This window comes from Trachurus trachurus, assembly GCF_905171665.1.
Source record: "Trachurus trachurus genome assembly, chromosome: 13".
NCBI lineage: Eukaryota > Metazoa > Chordata > Actinopteri > Carangiformes > Carangidae > Trachurus > Trachurus trachurus.
The window spans coordinates 18256290-18280383 of record NC_139892.1 but is presented as its reverse complement, the minus strand read 5'-3'; the positions used below and the strand labels follow the sequence as shown (position 1 = coordinate 18280383).

General features: G+C 40.3%; 1 protein-coding gene across 1 annotated transcript in view; it reads right to left on the bottom strand.

Annotated features, from left to right (window-relative positions):
* The window catches only part of rasa2 (RAS p21 protein activator 2), a 32962-nt gene extending 12199 nt beyond the window's left edge, over positions 1-20763 (bottom strand). Inside the window, exons 1-9 of the mRNA XM_083985303.1 lie at positions 20619-20763; positions 16488-16611; positions 11010-11113; positions 10810-10904; positions 8590-8666; positions 4166-4249; positions 3551-3623; positions 3357-3433; positions 2712-2813 (exon numbers count right to left, since the gene is read on the bottom strand). Coding sequence (XP_083841429.1) covers positions 2712-2813; positions 3357-3433; positions 3551-3623; positions 4166-4249; positions 8590-8666; positions 10810-10904; positions 11010-11113; positions 16488-16611; positions 20619-20676 — 794 coding nt within the window. The 5' untranslated portion in view covers positions 20677-20763. The remainder of the gene's footprint in view (positions 1-2711; positions 2814-3356; positions 3434-3550; positions 3624-4165; positions 4250-8589; positions 8667-10809; positions 10905-11009; positions 11114-16487; positions 16612-20618) is intronic.
* Between the last annotated feature and the right edge of the window lie 3331 nt (positions 20764-24094).

Here is a 24094-nt window from a genome sequence, read left to right as displayed (position 1 = left end):
CCAGGTAACCCGTAGCTCGTGTTTTTACCATCCTGTTGTCTGTGAAAGTTCCCTATAACGGCCACTCGTAACTTCCGACCCGTGAACTCGTACCAGATCGAACTGGTATGACTTCACAGGAAGGAAAAACACAAAGTACGAGTTTCTTTGAACGCACCATGAGTTAGCAGCCCCCGCCCTTGTCAGGCATCAATTGGTCCTCGTGCTACGTCACCACATTCACGCGCATCCCTTGGCTGCACACACAGCCCTTCATGCCGTTCTCTCTCCTCATTGGATAACACTTGTATCCCACAAGGAAAATTTTCTCCTCGGGTTACAGCAGAGCAGAGTGACGGAGAGACTCGTGTTTAGGCTGAAATACTTCATGTAAGTGATTGCTGACGGAAAATAGGACTATTTAGGACTTATATTAACAAAAACATTCCACTGATATCTGCTTTAACTGGTTCCTAGACAGAGTGCTGCGAAGGAAGACACTGTGCTCTTATAAAAAACAGCACAACAGACACATAGCACCCTATAGTGTCAATGAATATGAGAAATGCTGCGTAGCGTAGTTAGCGATATTCAAATGACAGACATAATGTAAACACTGGAGCTTATATACAGTATGATAGTCTTCTAACTGGGGCAATGCTGCCTTTAGAAGGAACTTAGCATCACACAGATTTCACAGGTTTAATTGAGAGCTCCTTATGAACAGAAAACAAAAACCAAACAGCACATTGATAAATGCTAATTTACGTTTGCAAATAGAGTATAGTAGTAGTAGTAGTAGTATCATAGCTGCTCTATGAAGCTAATGTGCTCCTGTACACACAGACACACACACACACACACACACACACACACACACACACACACACACACACACACACACACACACACACACACACACACACACACACACACACACACACACACACACACACACACACACAACCAACATCTACTTCCTATTCCCAAGTCTGATGGTCCGCTTAAAATCAAAGGTTTTGTTCAATTGTTAACTTTGTTTGAAGTGAATGCTGTTTATCTGTCTGATGCGTGCATTTCTCCTTTTAAGCCAACAGGTGGTGCAAAACACAAAATGGTTCAGTGTAGAGTTGAACTGCAGTGCTTTTAAAACGCTGCAGCCATGTACTATGTAGGTTTTGTCTATAAGCTGCTTTACCTGTAGCCGTGGTAAAAAACAAGCACAGAGACGTTTCTCTGAAGAAGTCACCTGATAACCTGCATCAAATCTCCCAAGCTGGGCAGTTTCTATGTGAGCTACATGGACTATTTCCAGCGTAAACACGAGATATGAGGTACTGCCACCATGCAAAAAGCCACCCACGCACTCAACTCACAGCCCTCATGTACCAACAGATTGCTATCTGGCATAATCCCAAATCACCTACACTGACGCAAAGCAAGGAAACACCCACACACAGTGGAAAAACTGCTGAACACTGAGAAATCTAGGAAGATTCTCAAATCACTTTATACTTGGCACAGAGGAGTGCGAATCCTTATAATGGATAAACAGGACACAGCTCTTAAAGACAAAGACTACTGCAAGAAGCTCCACCTCATCTCATGTAACGACCTGATCTAATTAAGAGGAAGGTGACGCAGCTGTGACGTCAGACTGACAGTTTCTGCCTGGTTTTGTGTAATGACCAGTAATACAACAATAACGACCTGGACTTTATTTTCATCATTGTCTCTTTTTTATGTTTCCACTGTCCATTTATTTCTCTTACGATGGAGATATGAGTCCCTGTCTGAACTAAGACAAAAAACACAGAGGAAAAAAAAAAAAAAATCACCAGGTCTCAGAGTTATAAACTTGATCCAGGACTGGTGCATGTTTACAGCTCTAGCAGTTTCACATTATCTTCCCCGGAAATCTAAAATGGGCCTATTCATCATTTTCATCCTTGGGTGTACATGAAAGCCTCCAGGACAGAACAACAGGCTCATGTATGAGAAAAGATCTGACAGCATGAAGCAGAAGCACATTTGAACAGAATGTGGCAGACTGACAGTTTTTATCAAGGTGCTTGAATCGTGAGCCGCCAGAAAAGAAGTACAGCTAAGTGATTTGATTCTGCAAATCACTTTTTAAACATGAAAGATTGCTGTTAAGACAACAGAGTGGAGATTAAAGTGGTGTAACACGCTATTACTATCTGTATGTTTAATTAGTAAAAATATCTATTTGCATGTGTAACAATTAGAAAACTGTCAAACAAGCTTTATTTTCTGACTTGAATGGTTGTCTACTGTCACTGTCGCGTGTAAGCTGTGTTGTACTTGATCCCTGTCTTCAATAGAAAAACAAAGCCTGACTTGAATCTAAACAAAAGCTGTGTAAATATTAATGGATGGATGTAGCACAAGTTATAAGGTAAGTCTAGAGTCTAGATTTATGAAAGTTTACCTTTTCACAGTCAGTATCCACCACTGTAAAGTATGTGCACTGTACTGTAGCAGCAAGTGTGAGAGCGTGTGTGTGTGTGTGTGTGTGTGTGCAAAACATCTGTGTTTCAACTTGACTGAATATGACTACGAAAGAAAAGGTGTGATGTCCGTGAGCAAATTATGTAACTCATGTGACTTCTATCCAAAACCCTGATTTCACATTTTGTATTTGTGCCTATTGAATGTGGATGGTGCACGTCTGGAAAGAGAGGACACGGCTCCTTCTGTCTCGTCCTTACCAGGCTTTGTGGATGTGGTCATTCCGCAGGATCTTGACGGGGACCCGCGTCTCACCCAGAAACACGTCCTGAGCCAGATTCTCATTGTTCCACAAATCAACTCTGCAAAAGGAGAGGATGAGAACTGAAACCATGCATTACATCTATGAGTGTAAGGCATTATGCAACATCAAACCATATCTACAGTACATCAAGTAAGACACAACTTTTTTTTCTGTGTGCGTGTTTGTCACAAACACGTGACCAGTGACCACCCAACTCTGATATGGTAACAGGGACAAAATAACTGTCACTCCTGAGTGGTGCTTGCTTACCTGCTCGGTGCATACACGTCAATACAATACTTGTGCAATGACATCACCTCAAATCCAAACCTCAAAACCATGCATGAGTGTTTACCTTTGACTCTGTCTAGTCTTACCCAGTGAGCTATGAGTCCACTGTGATGGAAGCCCCACATATCCTTAACCAGAAACCAAGGCTCTCTATCAGTAGTCAGAACACACCACATCCAAATTAACTTCTTTTTGTCCTTGTGTTGTTAAGAAATCATTTTTCTTCTGTCAAGACTACAGAGGGGGAACAAGAGAGCGAGGGGGGAAGAAAGAGAGACAAAGAAATGAAAAGAAGAAAAAAAAAACTCACTTGATCTCAAGTTTTTCAATGTCCTCCTCCTCCACTTGAAAATGAGACTTTTTAGCGTAGCTGCTGGAGCGCGTGACCTGAGGATGAACATGTCAAGGCTTACTCACTGGTTTACTAACGGCGATGTAAGCGGTAGCTCATCTGAAAAACCCATGATGTGGTTCAACAGAAAGATGAGTAGTTTCACAATATACCTCAAAGAAGAAGGTCTCTTCAAAATGAGGATTGCTGGTTTTCTTCTTTACCTTTGTTTTCTTTTGGTCAGACCTGAGGAGACACGTCACACACGAGACACTCTTGATCCTCACATTTTAAAGACTTTCCCAGCACACAGTCAACAAAAATGCCAAATAAAAGCCGTAAATCCATGTAACTGCACCCCAAGATAACCATTAAGCTGCTACCTTAGTCTCAGTTTCCTTAAGCAGCTACAATTTGGTACAAATACATGAGAAATGTCAAACTGATATGAATCCCTCTATTGGCTCAGTCACTTTTAACATTTTTTCTAAGCACTACATGCTCTGGCCTCTGGTTACACAGCTGAGCTCAGGATCCAGTAAATGCCAGGGCGTGACTTAAGATCCTCAGATGTTGTCTTACTAATGAAGGTGAGCACACATCTACAGTCAGAGCCAAAATGTTTTGGAAGACCCTGACAGCACAGCCTCGGGTCGGCCAGTTCAATATGATTTAAATACACTGATTTAAAAAAAACTGAATCTGAACCGTGGATATAACACTGTGTGTATGTTGTAAGGAAAACCTAAGCTTCCTGTCGTGTGTGTGTGTGTGTGTCAACCAGTTACCTGGCAGGTCCAACAAGTGACACGGTGGCATAGGGGTCACAGTTCTGCCCACTGATCAAAGGCAGCTCCTGGCACTCGATTATCCTACAGGGGAGGCACAAAAATGTATATTTGCATTAATTATAATGCAAGGGGGCACAACATGGACTTTTGGTGAACAATGTCCACATAATGGGCCCTATTTTCCTGGCGCAACTCAGGGGGGCGCAGCGAGGTGAGCCCTGGCGCAGTGACATTTTCCTCGAGTGCAACAAGGTGCACAGCGGATTCGGTAAATTGGCAGACTGCTGTGCGCCGAGATGGGAGTGGTCACGCAGCAGGGGGAGGTGTCGACAGATTCACCGTGGCGCAGTGACATTTTGTTGCCGATAGACCGCGCGGAGAGTGCGCCGAAAGCTCGCCAGCTCCAACCTGGTCTACTCTCAGCGCAAGGTGAAGCGCAGCCAGTGGACTGGTATTTTGACTGCCCAGCGCGCAGTGCGCCCACGTCACCAAGACCTCACAGGCAGGTTTCCACAGTTCCAGGCACATTTAAATACAATTAATAATCACAATAACCCCTATTTATTGTAACTATCTGAATCAGCACATACACGTATATCTATATCGATTGTCCCGTCACACTGATGACAGATCAAAGGCTGTCGGCATGCGTAATGGAAACTCAGCCTGACTGAATTAACACAGATGAAACCAGGGAGGGACTGAGACAAAAAAGCAGCCGTGAATGTCCCAAGAGCAGGTGTTGACACTACACACTGTGACGTTGCGATGATCAGCTATTTATTTATTTACTTATTGATTTATTATTGGGCAGCGGCCGCATCGTCACGCGACCATAACAAATAAAACTGAAAACAAATAAACTATCATCTCTCACAGCAAACCACAATCAGCCTCGGCATCATAGTGAGCAGATATTCACATCTCCCATCTCAGGTAAATTCTAAAGAAAAAAGAAAAAGAGAGACGCTCCGTGATGCCTCCTTTACGCACAGCTGTTTGTTTACGCACAGCTGTTTGTTTATGTTGTGATCTGTGCACACGGGTTTAAATATGGGTTACTAAATATGAGTGTCTTTATTAATGGAAAAGGTGTGTGTGTGTTTTTTTTTTTGTTTTTTTTTTACTGGGCAACAGCTCTCAATATGTCAGAGCAAACCTGGATAAAATCATAACCTCCTCCCTCCCAGACTACTTGTGCATCATCAGCCCGTGAGGTCTGTTCGCGCGACCGGACACTGCCAGCTTGGACCGGACCAGAACATCAGTTTCCTCCCGTCTCACTTGCTGTGAGAGATGATAGTTTATTTGTTTTCAGTTTTATTTGTTATGGTCGCGTGACGATGCGGCTCAATAAATCAATAAGTAAATAAATAAATAAATAAATATAGCAGATCATCGCAACGGCACAGTGTGTAGTGTCAACACAGCAGTAATCCATCCTCATCTTTCATCTGTGTTAATTCAGTCAGGTTCTGCATCTAGTTTACGAAAATAGAGCCCGATATCATCATTATAAAATGAAGAACTACGTTTTTGTTTACATTTGCAGTGGCCCACCCTTCTAAGTGCGACTTATCATCTTTAACACTCAACATTTCAACCAATTATGGATCATCAGGCTTTAACATGGCCTGGAGAGATTAACTTCATATGGTAAACATTTCCTTGTTGGTTTAACAGATGCATCAGTGGAAATGCTGCTGCTATTAACCCTCTATACACTCCATGATCACAGCAGTGAGTATAAAGAGATTTACTTCAAACAGGACACCATTTTATAGTATACTAATACTATGTGGCCCCAATGTAATACAATGACAATTTCAAAAACAATGGATATTTCCTTAATACTTTTTTTTTTTCTCATGTTTTGCCTCAGATGACGTTCAGTGGGAAACAAATGAACTGGAGAAGCCAGGTAAGCACCCATAAAAATATGAGAATCTAATTTCAGGGCAGCAGCATCATTATGATAATCATCTTCCTCGCAGAAACACAAAACACTAAATCATGTTTCATGTAAATAATACATAGAGTTCACTTATTACTTTACACAGAAGTTAAAATTGGGCTTACCAGGATTAAAATACAGTATAATATAAAACTTTTTTTTTTTTTTTTTTTTTTAAATATAATTCAATTATTAGTAAAGCTAGTTATTAAATGTTTTGCTTATTTAGATACTGTGATTGTACAATGTTGACTTGACTGACCAAACTTTTTATTTAAACTTACTTGATCAATCATAAGTTCTAATTATTGATTCGTAGTGATGCTCTTTGTGGTAGAAAAATATTGGTTGTGATGCCTGGGAGCAGCACTGGACACAGAACAGACGTCTAACATATTTCTATGAATCTGGTTGCCATTCAAAATAATTTTCTCTATTTCAGTTCGGTCCAGTTTATCAGCCCTCAGTCTTGCTTATCTGGCATCAATTGTCAAGATCACTATTTAAGAACGGCACCGCTGCCAAGTGCTCGGTTTCCAAACAGACATGGAGGTGGAGAGCAAAACAGAGTGTCACCGACATAAAAACAGCACCGTGCGGCACTGATAGCCGGGTGTTACAGTCTTCATTTAGAAGGAGCGCTCTGCCCCCATGTTTGCCTCGTGTCACAGAGGGAGCACTGCTATTTTCACAGGTGTTCCAGGTGACAACAAACAGACACTGTCGGCACTCTAAACAGGATGTGGCTGCTAAGCAGGAGCCACCAGAGAATAAGAATGAATTCAGCCCAGCACTAAGTGATGCCGGAGGGAGAAGCCACACAGAGCGAATGTCAGGATGTTTGTGTATCATCTTCCAGGGTGCCATGACGATATTCCCTGTAGTCTCTCCTTTGCATCTTGCTCTCTTAAACTCATTCCCATCTCTGTCCATCTCTGGTGACTAATCACACTGCAGCAGGGTGCCATGCAGACACAGATGACTGAACGTGTGCACATATGGTGAAAGCTCACAGTCGACTGTTACAGCTTAGGCAAACAATCTGAGTGACACAGTGAATGACGGCAGCAGAAAACCACAGCGGTTGCAGTGTGAGAAGCACAGGCTTCCTGCTCAGATGCCATCACTTCCTCCTCATTAGCCTGCTCTTCAAGTATGAATGGGGGGGGTGCAAAACATCACACGTAAACAGCAGCAGGTCTGACATACGCACACATACACTTGTGCGCACATGTGCTCCACCTAAACCCTTCAATGAGCGCTTTCTTTTGATCCTACTGTGTCATTTATCTGGCAAATATTTTGATGTCAGTTGCTGAGCTGGGCCATAGAGGCCATCGATAAAGAAATACTGTGACACACACAAAACCAAAAGCAAACTGCGTAGAACTAAGATTGTGAGAAAGATATAATATCAACATTTTACACCAGTTTCACCCAACAACTCTACCTGAACTTTTAGATGTTGTCTCACACACTAGTGTCAACTTGCCGCTTTGATGTGATTCAATCTAGGTTTTTAACTCAAGTATTTGATTCTGTTGTTGGACCCAGCTTGCTTTCTATTTCCAACAGCTCGCTGACTATTGGTTGGATGTGTAACCTCTCTTCTGAAAAAACCTAGGGTAGATCCTTCCTTACATCACAAATACAGACCAGTCTCCAAGCTGCCTTTTTTGTCAAAAAATTTGAGATAAAAATTGTGTCTTTAGAGTTTTTAGCAACCCTAGAGGTAAATTCTATCTCTAAATTTACCTTATTTAATTGTTTTGGTTGTCACTTTGTTGTACAGCATTTTGTAACATTTGTTTTGAAAGGTGCTATATAAATAAAGTTTATTATTATTATAATTATTATCAATGGGGGCAGCGCTTTGATAACAGTTTTGACGGATTTCTTATTTCTCTCTCATGTACCTTTGTCAGGCCTGTTGAGAGAAATGTCCACTTGGCACGCAACACAAGTTGTGCGTTAGTTGTCATTTTCCAGAGACTCCTAAGGTATGTGTACAGCAGCTCAATCTTATTTTCACTGGCCGTACTTGCAACATTTCAGAGGAGGAGAGGAAGAGTGTTGACAATGCACCAATACACACTTTGTCTGTTTTTGGAAATAGTGTGGACAAAGCCCCCCAAACCCCTTTGTCTGTTCAAGACAGTGATCTGTTGTGTGTCAATACTCAATTCTTTTCATAATCATGAGTTTATACATTTTTTTTACCCATGATTATCCATTATAATATAGCGGTGTCTTGTGTCTAATCTTGTCTCTTTGATTTCCAGTTTTCCAGCCTTTGCTTTCTGTATAAATAAACTTGAAACATCAAAATCTGAGTTCATTCAGTTCAATTCTCAACTTAAAAAAATTCTACCATGATGTCAAGCTCCCTGCAAACTTTTCCGGTTTGTGAGACAACAGACTGAATGAGATCACACTTGCGTGGTAACAGAGGAACCTTGATACTCACCGGACTAGTAATTGCTGACCTATTGAGCCGTTTTCTGTGATCACTTCATTCAATCGCATCTCAAGGTGAACCTTACCCTGTTGAAGACGGAGGAGAGGAGAGTCACTGCTGGGAAGTTACAAATTATTCAAGTTACGAGACCTCAGTCTTACAGCAGGGCACAAAAGTCAAAAGTTTCAAGCTGAATCGCATGCTCACACGTGGGCTGTAAAACAAGATAAGTGTGGGCTGTAGTATGTGCTTCTGAGAAAATGACCAGATGCCAAATCCCTCAGCTCATCTAACCACTAAACCTAATGTTTTTTTTTTTTTTACTTCACTGATGACAAGCAAAATGTCACATTTTGATGGGCCAAGCAAAAATTCACTACATTTTTTAAAATGCAATGAAAGTATTATTATTCTCTGGTCCTCATCCCAGACGTGTGGCCTACTGTAGCTCCACCTCATGTTTCATACTGTTTTAAGTTAATGGTGGTACCATGTGTTACAAGCTGCCACAACAGCTGTGAATTTTGTCATCACTCAAAAAGGATCTTTACGGGGTCGGATGTGGTAAAGGCTGCCGGTCTTGCCTTCGGAAGTGTCAGAGAGTGAGAGAAAGAGATACAGAGCAAGAGAGAGAGAGAGAGAGAGCTAAACAAAACGCCCACACACTCGCACTCCATCTCTGCAGTTCAGCACTTGGCTGAGATGGCGAGTAGATTTTTTATGCTAGATAGGCCTTTAAGCCAATATAATACTAACCAATTTGCAAGGATCTGAATGAACCAATATCATCAGCGAATAAACACTCCCATAACAACTCCCTATCCTCACTTTTGGCTCATGGATGTGGTCAAAAATGTGTAATGTTTGTCTTATGATTGCAATTGCTTTTAAATTAAAATGGAAAGTTCAGTAGGATAGGATGAACACCGCTCACAGGATCCACACACAGCTCCTGTTTGACTTGAAAACCAAGCCAGAGAGGCTTTGCAATCACACCTCTATTGCTCACTAATGTAACTGTGCAGTTGAAAGTGTCTACTTGTGAGTGAATCAGTGTAGCAGCACATACCCAGAATAGTCTGGCGTGGGCTAATGGCAGCTAGAGTCAATACGTTAGCTACAGCAGCAGCAGCAGCAGCAGCACAGAAGTGGTAGTGGTGCTGTAGTTTCACCCAAGCAATCAGACCACAGAAACTATCTGTTCAAATAGAACAACCCACATACATGTCCTGTGTGATAAGAATTAGAAACACACCCCTGAAGAAATCATCAATAAAATGCTGAAAGGGGGAGAAAACAGCTTCTAACAGCAAATTTATTTATCACAGAATTGAGAGAGACAGTGATATTGGCCGTCAACTTTGGAAACTTCACCGAGTACCGACTTCCACACAGTATTGCCTCTTGGCCTTTTGGGCAGTTGACACACAGGTGGTATAAAACAATGACTACCTGAATTCAGGCAGTATGCAAATTCAAAGTAACCATCTTGCATGCAGTCACACCAACTCACCAGTTACATTTGCATGATAATAAAAAAAACGGAGACACCTGGAGATAATACTTTATGAATTTTATCAGACAAACACGATACCAAAGTCCTGCGGAAGAGCGATTTCATTGGTTTTGGTCACATTTAAATTCTTAAGGTGCCAGAAAAAGTGATGACCAAACAATGCCACAAAATTGTATTTGGTGTCTTCTAATCTTCCAGTTTGTCATATTTTCATGATAACACAGTAAAGTGTTTGTAGTTTGCAAATGGTTGTACTGCAATCCCGTTAAATGAGATTCTTGCTTAAAAGTTAGGAAATTCCAGGAGTATTTTACATTCAGGTTTGGCAAAAGCATTCAAAACCTGAGTCTTGCTAAAACTGCATTTCATTTTTCCGCAACCAGACTGTGCTGAGGTGTTGAGCCTGTCTTGTTTCAACTAGTAAAATGTAAAAACAGGACAGTTTGGACAGAGACTATGAACCTTATTTGAAATTTGAAATGATTGTATCTGTATGCTAATGTCAGACCACATGCAAGTGGATTTCCTGTTTATTATGTTGGGGTGCTGAAAGTTGTGAAAGCATGCATTCCCTGAGCCAGAGGTCAGTGACGCAGTCTCATTACCGTGTCAACTTCAAAGCACAGGCAAGTCAAAGTCAGAACCAAGATAAGTTTCAGGATAAGATGTGATGTAAATTAAAAGAGAGATTTTAATATCTCCTGAGAAATTACCTGGACCTCTGAGTTAGGATCTACTGGCTGAAGGCTAAACCAGTTCTCCTTCCCACTGTATTTACACAGGTCATCCTTCCGAATTGACACCTTGCCTTGAAAAAAACAAACAAACAAAATAAACACACACATTAAACTACTACTCATCCATACACATGAGAAAATGTGCTTATGTAGGTGCCTTTTTTAATGCTACTTACCAACAGGTAGATCCCTTTGGAAAACACTCTTGGCATAAACATAGAAGGATAAACACTGAAATGGACGTGGGATCTCAAAGTAGAAGTCCTCTCCATAAAAAGGGCTGCAAATAGAGGCAGAGATTTAAATTAGGAAACACAGTTGCATCTTTCTGGGAGGGAGGAGTAGTGTGTGAGAATGTGTGATAAACTGTGATAAGATTAGTTCCTAGAGCCTGATTATGTTAAAGAAGTTGTGACACAAACAATTTGATGAATGGGCATGTGTTGAGCTCAGTTGGTAGAGCAGCCACCCCATGTGTTGAGGCTACAGTCCTCACTGCAGACGGCCCCGGTTCGAATCCCTCATCAAGCGGCCCTTTCCTGCATGCCATTCCCCCCTCTCTGCTTCCCCATTTCCTGTCTCTCTCTCGACTGTGCTTTCCATTAAAGGCAAAAAAGCCCCAAAAATGGAAAAAAAAAAAGAATGAAAAGAAAAAAGGGAAAAAAAATTACCGGTAATGAGAAAGAAAAAATTTAAAAATTTAAAAATAATACAGGATATCTGTAATTCAAAAGGTTGGTCAAAAGGTCGTCCATGTATGAGTAACAGTGTATTTTTCATAACAGAAGTGTTCTGTCCATGACTGCTGCTGTGCTTTGTTTTTCATTTTTACAGTGGAACCAAAATCTATATAAATATAGTGTGATTAAAGCAGAAGTAAGCGGAATGTTTGTGTTAATATAAGTCTTAAATAGTTATATCTTCCGACGGCAATCACTTATATAGAGTGTTTGGTCTGAAACACGGGTCTGTCAGTCACTCTGCTCTGCTGTAAGCTGAGGAGAAAACTTTCCTTGTATCCTACAACCTTTATCCAATGAGGAGAGAGAACGGCATAAAGGGGTGGTCCTCTCTGTGTGTGCAGCCAAGGGATGCGCGTGAATGTGGTGACGTAGGGACGAGGGCGGGGACTGCTAACTCCATCTGTTGACAAGAAGTTAGCCAAAATGACTGGATCGCTTACTTCTGCTTTAAAAAAAAAAAAAAAGAAAAAGCCCCAAAAATGTACTTAAAAAGATTTGTCACATCACATACGACAAAGAAAGTCACTAATTTCATAGATTTGATTCTGAGAACAAAAAACAAACGAAAATTCTTTTTTTAAATAACTTTCTTTCAATTAACAAATTAGAGATTAACTGGTTAAGCTTTGCACCTGTAAAGACCTGACATTACTGCAACTATCAAGGCCAAAATAAATAGTCATATAGACAATACTGTCATATTGCAATATAATTGCAAATACGTGTTTTATTCAGCACAATAATCTTACTTGCTTTGCTTGATGGTAAATATAGTTGATTATAAATGCAAACTGGAGTTCAACAGTTTGAATCAGTAGGTTTTTATGCTTGACATGAGAAAAAAATGTCACATTTGTCACATGGCCCTATTATCAAAGTTTCACCCTTGAGTATAGTAACCATGCTATGCACCCAGGCAGTACCTTCTGAGTGCAGCAAATAAATGAAGACAAAGTCAAGTCAATATTAAATTCCCTCTCTAGTGTTGTTGCATGCTTCGAAGAATTTCTTACACTGTAAAACCATGTGCTCATTAATTTAAATTCTTCATGTAATGTACATGTGATGCAATTACTGTGATACAGTGTTGTATTTAAGCCCCTAGATTATATAGACCATATGTAGTGCTCCAGCCTTGACATAATAACATTATCATATTTGTGCAAATCTCAAACACAGGATTTGTTCGTTTACTGGGAAACGAGCTGCCTGAGCAGAAGGTGGACAACACAGGGTGCCCTTATGACTCATCAGGGTTGAGGGAAATGTTCTTGCCATGTCGTAGGTTTAAATCTGTCACTTTTGCCTTCCATGCTCTCCACAACCTTTCTTTTCCTTTCCTTAAGCAGTCCTACCGTGTACACCAAAGCAAAAGAGGAAATTGAAATAGATCTCTAGATAATAAGAACATAAAAAGAAAATACCTATACAAATAATAAATGAAGGAGGGTAGGTTTTTTATTTAAGTGCTGAACAATCCATCCACTTAGAATAAAGTTTAATACATTGTACCTTTTTCACAGTTGAACAATGACCCAACAAGATGATAAGGTTGTAAATTTATGTTTAGCACCAGTTACATTATCACATTACACACTCTATCTGCAACATAGGTTTATTAACATTTTTGTTAGCACATCACAGCCGTATTTTACAGCAATTCCTGGTATGTTTCAGACAGTATATTAAGTTTAACCAATCATAAAATAATAAATCACTGAAGTTGAGCTTTTGCTTCAAGCTAAATCCTGCCTTAGTAATAATATATTGGTTGTTTGAAAAAATAAAACAGAATCATTGCACAAAAAGTATTAAATAGCCTGCACAGGCCACTATTGCACTAGTCTTCCTTTTACTTTACAGATGTGTAATGTGTCATCACAATCTGCAATCGCATATAAAAAAAAACATCATTATTGTATACAGGAAAGAAAAAAAAAATCAGCCTTCTGGAAATAAAATGAGGCCTTTCCCCCGTGTGTTATCATACCGACTTTCAGCTGAATCATTTGATGATTATATTCACATCATCACACCCTGCCTGGACAGGTTGCTCATCCACTGCACGGCTGACACACATCAACAGACAACAAACACATTCACACGTATGAGCATATTTAGAGTTTCCAGTCCATCTAACCTTGTAGGGAAACCGAACGAGACTGAACACCCGGAAGAAGCCCGTGAACAGCATGTGCTACAATACTGTATAACCCAACCAACAGCCTCGCTGCAAAGTGGTTATATCTCCTCCTCCTGCGTTCTTGTGACACCGACTGCCCTGCAGGAGTGGGCAGAAACACAGAGGGCCCGAGCATCTGTGCCACTCGGTCCTGCCAACATAGCTACCTCATGACCAGGACCGTAAGCAAGACAGCTTGATCTGACATAGCCAATTGTAGGTTAAGCACTACCTCGATGTACGTGCTGCCTGCAGATGGACCAACTGTCCCAAACAGACTGAGCAGTGCTACTTAACTGTTCATATGTTCAAGTAAAACTGCGATCCCCGTCTTAAAGGTTCTCACCTCATCGTCTTAAGGTACATTAACAGTTTCGGAGTTTGGTGTCTCGTCTGTTCATTTGGGGGAAAAATAATTAAACAGGCATATCAACAACTTGGGAGACACGTGCTTGGTGTACACACACACACACACACTAGCTTTTCAGGAACAACAATTACCTACAAGTGACATTCAGACATGTGTTCACTTGTCAGACACTACTGGAGCTTGTGGGTCATGTGCTTTGAATGAGTTGTTCTTTATTGTTCAATTTATTATCCCTGTTCAAAAACTGATTCAGGATCAGGAAACTAGACTCGAAAACAGGAATATGTAAATATAAATATTCACTGCAAGTATTGAGGGAACCTGGTCCTATAGCTTTTTAATCTCTGCACTGATGCTTTCCCGCTACAATCTATGCATCTTGGATGGTGAAATATCTTTTCTGACACTCCTCGCACTGGGTTTGGCCAACACATCCAGTGTACACCCACACACACTCCTCAGCATCAAATGCAATTGTGCACTTGTAACCTCCCTATTCTGTACACACTCAAAGATACACCCACTATACTACCTTCCCTTCTGTTGTCATCCTAACGTCTAAATAATGTGAGTATGCTAGGTAGAGGCACTTGACCACAGCTGTTTGTACATGCCTGCTTTATCCTTGGGATTAGCTGCAATTAGAGCTCCCATACAGCATTTAAACCATTAGAAACAGGAGCCCAAAGAACACACATGAGTCAAGCGCCATCATACAAACAGTGGGTCAAATTTGAGTGACTATTAAGATGTGCTAAAGAGAGGCTAAGGTAGTTGAGAGTGACACAGAGAGAAAGACAGGGGGAGAGCGTGGGAGGACACACTTCCTCAGAGACTATAAAATCCTTTTGACGGCACCCGAATCAGGAGAGAGAGAGAGAAAAAAAAGCTGTTGTGAAATACCTAGAGAAGGCAGGCCCATGTTTACAGTGAGATGTGCAATTATGTAGATATAGAAACCTAAAAAGGTTTCCTGACTGCCAATGTCCCACACCTTTCTCTGAACCAACTTGTGGGCATTGGAGTTTTCATTTCAGTCAAAGTCAATTCATGTTTCCCAGCTCACGCACACACGCACAGACACACACACATCTCTGAGCCCTGCATTGACACTTATAAGATGTAATCAAATGACTGCATTTCAAACCGGATATTTTTCCCATGATAGGCCTACAACAAACAAAAAGGCTACACAGTTTAGTGTAATTGTTTCCACATGAGAGATTTTTCTCAGCAAGATATCTGAGTAAGCTGTGTCTTACATCCAGAAGAATATTATGTGCCCAGGTCAATTACAAAACCACCGTAATGTAATGTAATACTACAGACAATGCTCGTATAGACTGTATAAACACACACACAAACAGATATACATAAAAAAAATCTGTCATGACAGTTTCACAGCTACAGCACTTAACTACTACATAACTGATTAACATCACTTTACATTCATATTTATAGAGCTGAAACAAATAACTAAGGACTTAATGACCTCCCGGGTTCCAACAGACACAAACTGAATAACCGATTGTAGGTCACACACTGGGAACCATGCTGCAAAATATTCACCATTATGTTCAAAGATTTACTTGAAGTGGAAACGGAACAAATAAGAAACTGCACTCAAAACTTCCACCCATATAAACAGAAGGGTGTTTGAATTTGGTGAGTGTGATGACTTGTCATGATAAACCCCATGTAGCAAAACACGTTGTGTATGTGTACCTACACAGCATGATGTCTGAAGCATTTTCGGATACTACTTTAAGTGCAGCTCCTACCATGAAGTAAATGGAAGATTTTTTGGCACCTCTCACATAGCTGGTTGTTTCCATCACATGAACTTGTCACTTATTGATTACCCTAAGCATGTCCATCTACCTTTTCACTACGCTTTCTATTTACTAACTTTTAATATAAGCCAGAGGGCCATATTACAATCTGGGAAAAAGGGAGATGTGGAGAGCACTCCTCATTAAAATAATGATATTAAATTTATAATACCGGTAAGTCAATATGTAAATACTGTAAAAACAGAGCAAGACAGCTAGTCCATGCTCAACATCAGAACAAAGAATAACAAAGTTAATGCTCCACTAAATGAATATGTAGTGCCTTGGCATCTCATATAACCAAAGTGAACACATAGTGTACCTTAATATTTATGAACTGTATTAAAAATGTTATGTTTGACAGTTGACCTTTTACTGTATTGTTAACATAACTGAACACCTGAGTGAGAGCTGGAAGCGGCCTAGCCCAGCTGGAAATAAAACAAGGAGAAAATGGGTTTTGGGATGGGAATCAACATGAAATTTCACTCCACGCATGTTAGAGGTTAAGGGGTTATCCTGCTTACCTGACGCTTTTGTCAAACACCTTGGTGCGAAACACCTCCTCCTGATCCAAGCTTATGGTGCTAAACGTACAGAGATCCCTTTGTCGATTTGGGCCCGAGACTGGACCCAGATTCTTCGCTTCACCTGCAGCACAGAGAGAGAGGAACGTCATTACTATCTCAACTCATTACTATACTCTTTTTCTTTTTGTTGTTGTAAGGCTCCTGTATTCATGTTCTACGTGTCTTGTAAGCCCATGAGGGCTGGGCACCTTTTGTGCATGACACTTTGATAATAAAAACTCACTAACTGACTACAATTATCAATTAATTTCAAAGACACAAGCGCTCTTGTGGCATGTACTAGTGTCTTTGATGGATCAATTACACGTGTAATACAGAGAAATAAACTACAATATCCCTTCAAGAGGCTGTAAGTATTTAGAGCTTGAACTCTGCTAATGCAACACAAGTGGTAGTCCTACACTAAAAATACAATTATCCTACTTTTAACCTTAAACTGTCCTTAAACGAAAGTGAGGGTCAACTTCCCTGAAGACGCCTCTATACGAGCTCAATATGTGATCACACATGACTACATACAGTACACCTTAAAAATATGCCTTTAGATTTATCACCCTCGTGTTCACATCGGGGCTCTCTTTCTTGCCAGTTGCCAGGGTAAACGCTGCAGAGCGGATGTAGCTGAAGTAGACTTGAGGCTCATGTGGTTAAAAACATGAAACATTGACTTCCTCAGCATAAACAATGGCGACGGTACAGCGCTGATTCACAAATGACAAACACCTTTGTAACACACACACACACACACCACTTGCGCACACACTTACATTACATTGCATAGCAGGCAGACGCAGATTACATGCCATGAAGTTTTGTGTAACACGTGCATAAAAAAAATGCACCAAATCAAAGCTACACAAGTTGAACCTGAATTGTCAGAGCAGCTAAAGAGCAGTCACTCAAACAGAGCACTATCAATAACTTTACAATGAGTCAGATTTAGACAGGTGGATTACAGGGGCAACGACAGTAGTCTAAATTGATCCTGTGGCTTCGGATTGGTACCCTGAGCCCAGGCGGGGACCTAATTAAGAAAGGCCACCAGTGGGATCAGCTTTTTAAACGGGCTATTAATAAGGATGTTTGGCTAATCTTAGGAATTGTCCCTTAAAACAGCCAAGTTGTCACTAAGCTTAGACGAGTATGACCTGAAGGGACTATGACACACGAGCACGCAGACACAAACACATTCAATACAGTTTGACCAAGCAACTTATCTCTTCAAAAACATTTCCACTGAAACAGAAGTATGCCATCCTGTGAAAACCATAACCTAAAGGTCAGGGAGCATGCCTGAATATTACCTGTCTTTAGCTGAGGGCTGCTTGGCTATTTTAACAGCTGGTCTTTTTTCCTCATTTTATTCTGACCATGAAGCAAACAACTGAAAATACCTCAGCGCACTGGCCATCTAAACACTGCTAGAAATACATCTTCACAGAATGCCACCTCCATTGATGTAGGCTAAAGGAAAAAGGACAAAGTGTGAACGAGGAAGAATGGAGTTTCGTAAGACTGCAAAGTGAGTTACATGCCATGATAGTTCCTCTATTTTGTTCTGCTAACCGTTTTCTCATTAATTCATAGTAGTGAAACTGACATTTGTCTTCCTATTGTGTGCCTATGCACAAGCCCTTCGTACTAGTTAACCTATTTTCACCTTACAGTACATGTATACAGTTAAGTCACAATTATAGCTAGTTAGGACATGGCCTACGCCTGGTTTAGAAACATAAAATGTACCCCATGTGCATAACCAATGTTTTGTCAAAAGTCTAAAACATGTGAAACAATAAAAATGATAATAAAATATTATTATTACTACAACAATAATATTGACAGTGAGTCTATTAAAAACTAATTTCTTCTGAAGACTGACCACACTAAATGTACTTTCCCCATTAAGATGAAGCAATGCCATTGTGGCAAATGTAAATCTAACCATGATCAATGACCTCAATCACCCACACTGGAGAGAGTCGTCTAGCAGGTGTTAACTAATGGGTGCATGTTAAACGTGACAGTAATCAAATTTGCCACGATTTGAGCCAGCCCTTGCTGACATATGTAACACCCTAAATACGGCATCATGGGAATGAGTGCAGCTTGTGTAATTTGAATCTCTTAATGATGGTAATGGCTGAAACCTGAGATACACATCTTGGACTTCAGTCATTCAAGAAAAACACAACACACAATTACACATTCAAATAGGCGCACAGGCTCTTGGCAGGTACTCCACTGGACCAGCCCAGCCTGTGAATGAGGATGAGGAAACTGGCTTGTGAAGACATTTGACTCTGAAGCCAATGTTTCCGATTTGGACTGTTTTTACGTTGCATGACTATTGTATTAGTATATCACCAACTAATACCTTGCAAAATAGAGTATTCGCTGCTGCGGGGCAACAAAACTAACTCACCACTCATGAGTGATTTAATAATGATAAAGTGGTAAATGATGACACACGATAGTTTGGATGTTTCTTCATCACTGCCTCCTCTTTACATGTTTGCCAGATTCAGAGAAACTGTGAGTGGACAGGAGCAGACTCCCATCAGTCCGGGTAGAGTAGGCCTACTATAATAATACAGAGATTGGTACTAGTAAGTCAACAGGTCATTGTTAACGTTACCGGGTTAATCCTTGGTATATAACGGAGGGTGTCTTAAGGAGCTAGCATTAAGTGATTGTCACTTAGCTCCTTGGTCATTTGATATCTGTTAAAACATCTGTTGTATGTATGTCTAGGCAATTGAATCAAGTCAACTGGACTTAGTTTTTGACTTTGAGGACGTTTCGCCCCTTATCCAAGTGGCTTCATCAGTTCATGTAGACTAGACTGGTTATGTCTTCAGTCATCTTCAAAGACAAAAACTAAATCCAGATGACTTGATTCAATTGCCTAGAGATGCCTTTGATCTGGACAAATGAGAATTTGCACAGACATTTGTTGTATGTTATTGTCTAACTTTAGGTTAAAGTTACCTGACTGCCAGATACCTGCTTTAGCTGAATGGGTTTGGTGGTGATGGACTCAAAGGTGCTTGGTAGTAAACAGTGGTGTAACGTTAGTCTATATGTGATATGCAGGTATGCAGTCCTATATCCACTTAAAAAGCATTAATATTTCAGTATACCCACTACAACAAAACTATCTAACTACTATAACATATGTGATAAAGCTATGAACAGTGTACCAACTTAAAAAAAAAAAAAAACACTAGGATTTCAGTATACCCACTACAATATATCCAACTATCTGGTAATACAGGTACTGTATGAGCACCAACTTAACAAAAACCCCACTACGATTTCAGTATACCCACTACAACAAAACTATCTAACTACTAACTTACAGTCTATGTGATACAGGTATAGTTTACCAACTTAAAAAGCTTTAAGATTTCAGTATACCCACTACAACAAATTAAGACTACACCACTGGTAGTAAAGCTAGCCTGCTTTGCTTTTGCCACCAACGTTGACTTAGCTTCTTACCAGACAGACAGCTCGAGTCTACACTAAACTCCCCCCGTGTTTTTGAAAACGTTACAGTTTCTAATAAATACTCATAATAATAATAAAATAACCCCCCTATTTGACCACCACCACCACCACCACGGACGAGCTAAGCTTTAGCTAAACTGGCGGTTGCGAGGCGTTACTCGGTGAATCAATGAAACCATTCACAACAAGCTAGTAGTAGTAGCCGTTGCTATGTAGCGAGCGAGGCTAACTTCACTTGACGTTAACGCGCAGCAGACCGACCAGACGGACTGGCTGGCTGGCTGCCTCTGTCCCTGTCCCTGTCTGTCTCTGTCTCTGCCTCCACAAGTGTCGATACTGCCGATAGCACGCCGAGCCGAGCCGAGCCGTGCCGCGCCCCTCCGGCTTCCCCTCTCTCTCTCTCTTGCGCCGCTCGTTGCTGCTGCTTCTACCGACAGACCGACGGACCTCTCTCCGCTCCCCGGCAGGCAGCCCCGCGTCCTCCCTCTGTGAGAGGAGACGGAAAACGGCGGCTCGGCTCGGCTCTCCTCTCCCCTCTTCTCTCCCGGTCAGACTTACATATTTTCCCCCGCAGGCTCTGTAAAATCCGAATCCTCGCGTCGTCCTCTTCCGCCATGGTCAGAGCTGAGCTGACTAGTTGTCGCTGCTCCGGTGCTTTGCTTTCAGCGCTGGGTTATTATCATATCCGTTTATGAATGCAGGCAGAGCGGGGAGGAAAGACAGCCCCACTCACTGCCGCGTCACGTCAGGTCCCGTACACACACACGCACACACACACACACTGGTGTCTTATTAAAACGCCTGGAGAAATGTCAAAGCTTCCTCAAAAGTCGAGCGCCGCGCTTTGGCTGGTAGGTTACTTCAATCTGAAGACGGTAGGAGCTTTAAAGAGGATTTGAGGTGTCTCTGTAGTGTTGCTCATTATGCAACACTTGTGAGGAAGAAGAACACATAGGTACTTGTGGAGCTATAGCTCGGTTAGATAATCTTAGATGTCATGTTAACCCTGTGGTTAGTAGGCTAACGTGTGAGACACATTTGGAATTTTTTTTTTGTCAAAGAGGAATTGAGTAAAACTAATCATTGTTTTCATACATCGACATTAGTTTTTTGTTTTTAACTTAATCAACTGATCATTTTGCCGGGTGCATTTTTGTACACTGTAGTGCACATCATATTCAAACCCATTTCTCTCATACTAAACATATCACCTTATTAAGTCCTGTTGTTCACTACAGAGGACAACTGGCCTTTTCCAATGATATCTTGTGTGGGGGGGTGTGACCTTCCAAACTTCCTGTGCATCTCTTTTAAAAATGGCCGACATCGCAACAGCAGATTTTATGGGAAAGAGTACAAGTGAGCATGATATTTACAATTTTAAAGTATTTTGAGTCCTATATGTTGATTGTTTATTATAAATAAACATCTCAGCAACCATGGAGTAAATTTTCAGAACTGAATTGTTTACTTTTCATATGAAAAAAAGCTAATCTTACTAATGTACACTGTAGTGGACATCGGGACTCTGTACTTGTGTTTCCGTCACATTTCTTTGGGAACAGCTCATTGACAGAGGCTGAGTAAATTCTTATATTCTTAAATAGTTGAGGGGGATTCAGAAATTGATTTATCAGAGGATAAGAGTCCATGGTAAGATGATGACCCTGTAGGAGAGTGTAAAAGTTCAGATGAGGGAGATCAAGACACAGAGCTGACGTGGTGCACCATTGGTTTCTATGGGCCGAAACCAAAACGTAGGGTTTTGAGGTTTTAAATCAGTGCAAAATGAATGCCCATGGAAATATACTCCAGAAAACAGGTACCACCTTGATTTTGTTCTTGACTCTAAATAATGATTAATCAATGAAAACTGCTCATGGATGGACAACAAGCCTTTTGTTGAGGCATTAATCATAAAAGCATACGATGCAGCCTGTTTGTCTTTTGCTCTAAAACGTCTGAATGGTCAATGAAATACCATCTCTAATGATGAAATCACAAAGATAAATAGTGTAGTTGATGAAAAAGAATGAAAACCCTATTGATATTAGTTTTTATAATATATTAGCCTACTGTATTTTACATGACAATTCTAGTTTTTCCATGTACATTATGAGCATCAAAATATTACACGTTTGAGAACAATATAGTCCTGTTGTACACTACAGTGCACAGGTTATACAATTAAAATTAAATAAAAATTTCAGATTTTTTTCTTTGCAATTTGTTCTTTACCATCCCAACACTTAATTTATGTAAAAATCTAAATCAAAAAACTTTTTTTTTCCTGGGTCTCAGGAGGATAAAATAGGCCTACTGGGTTCGGGTTGTTTCATCTGACCAACACTGTAAACCTAGCTAGGCTATATGTTAAATTTACTATTGTGAATTACAAAGAAAAGCACTAAATCTTTAGAGCCTAGGCTACAAGAAGCTACAAATGACTAATTCAGTTTAGTTGTCATAATATGGTCATTTATTTTGTTTATCTGCCTGTTTTAATAATCTCCAAATCTTGAAAACATGGGGACTACTAATCACAATGATATAGCTAGCCTAAACCTGTCTGCCAAAATACAAAAAATCCCACTTGGCAGCTTGCTAGTATTTGTCTAGCATAGCAGTAAAAGAAAAAAAGAAAGAAAAAAAAGTCAGCATGAATGCTTATTCCAGTTAAGTGGCCTAAGCAGTAACTACATAACTGGATTTTATTTTATTTTACAGTTTTCCAAGATTTTGAATGCTAATGTATTACATTATTAAAAACACAATTTCAATATCCTTTGGCAGATAATATGACTGACATCCTGTGTCCTCTGTTTCAAGGCAATATTTCTTATGGTTGGTTGAACGGCAGGTCTGATCCTCATCACTGATAGGCACAGGGATCCTGAGAGGGCAGTCAGGTATGCATTGTAACTTTTATCACCAATTTCTATGAATTCTTAGTCTCCCGTTGATATGGAGCTCACACGACACTAGCTCAAAATACCTTATTGCCTCATTAAGGGGGTATGTGTATTAGTAGTGGTACAGTATGTGAAAGCTTATACGCTGCAGAGTATGTTTCAAAATTCTTTGGGGGAGTCAAGACTATCCAAACAGTTGTGCCCATGTCTGTTTTTATTTATTTTTTTATTTTTTCATGTATAGCCATTTAGTTGTGGTGATATAAATATACATAGTTAATGTGTAATGTGTGCACCTTTAGCTGTGCATTGCAACGATTTCAAGTATATGGTCCTTATTATGCTACTACAATATAGTGATATAGGCTAGTGCAAGTCTCAAAGTGCAATCGCTGAAGACCTTACATTTACAGATTATAAATGAAAAATTATGTTCAAATTTAATCTGGAATAACATAATCAATATCATTTGTGTGCATTTAAAAGAGGGATCATCTTTTACCAAATAACAGATTACATTAGGATAGGGTGTGTGTGTGTGTGTGTGTGTGTGTGTGTGTGTGTGTGTGTGTGTGTGTGTGTGTGTGTGTGTGTGTGTGTGTGTGTGTGTGTGTGTGTCCCTTATACTGCAAAGTTATAATCCATCTGTTACATCACAAGACAAGTTTTAGAAAGAGGCAAAGAATTTAGAAACATCTGGAAATTGTGTTTTCTGGCCTAACTCTAAATACAGATGCAGTTTGTGAGGAAGAAGACTGAAATGAACTTTGCAGATGGGCTGCAGGTCCCTGAAGGACCAGCAGCAGATAATCACCACGTGGCTTTGTATTTTTTCTTTTAGTCATCAGTATGACTGTATAGATCTTGCTAGTCAAAAATTCCTCCTAATTGTAGTGATACAAATCTCTACAATTTAAATCTGCGTGTTTAGCTGTTTTGTCACAATTCTCTTACCATCAGTAAAAGAGCCTCCAAGTATGTATGACGTGTTGCCCAGTGGTGACTGAATACTGTGAAAGGATAGTGAAGCATTTATCATTTCTCTGATTAGGCTTAAAGGAGGACAGGATGTGACTGTTTAGAATATCAACAACATTTATTTAAATAGTTGTACATGTTTTA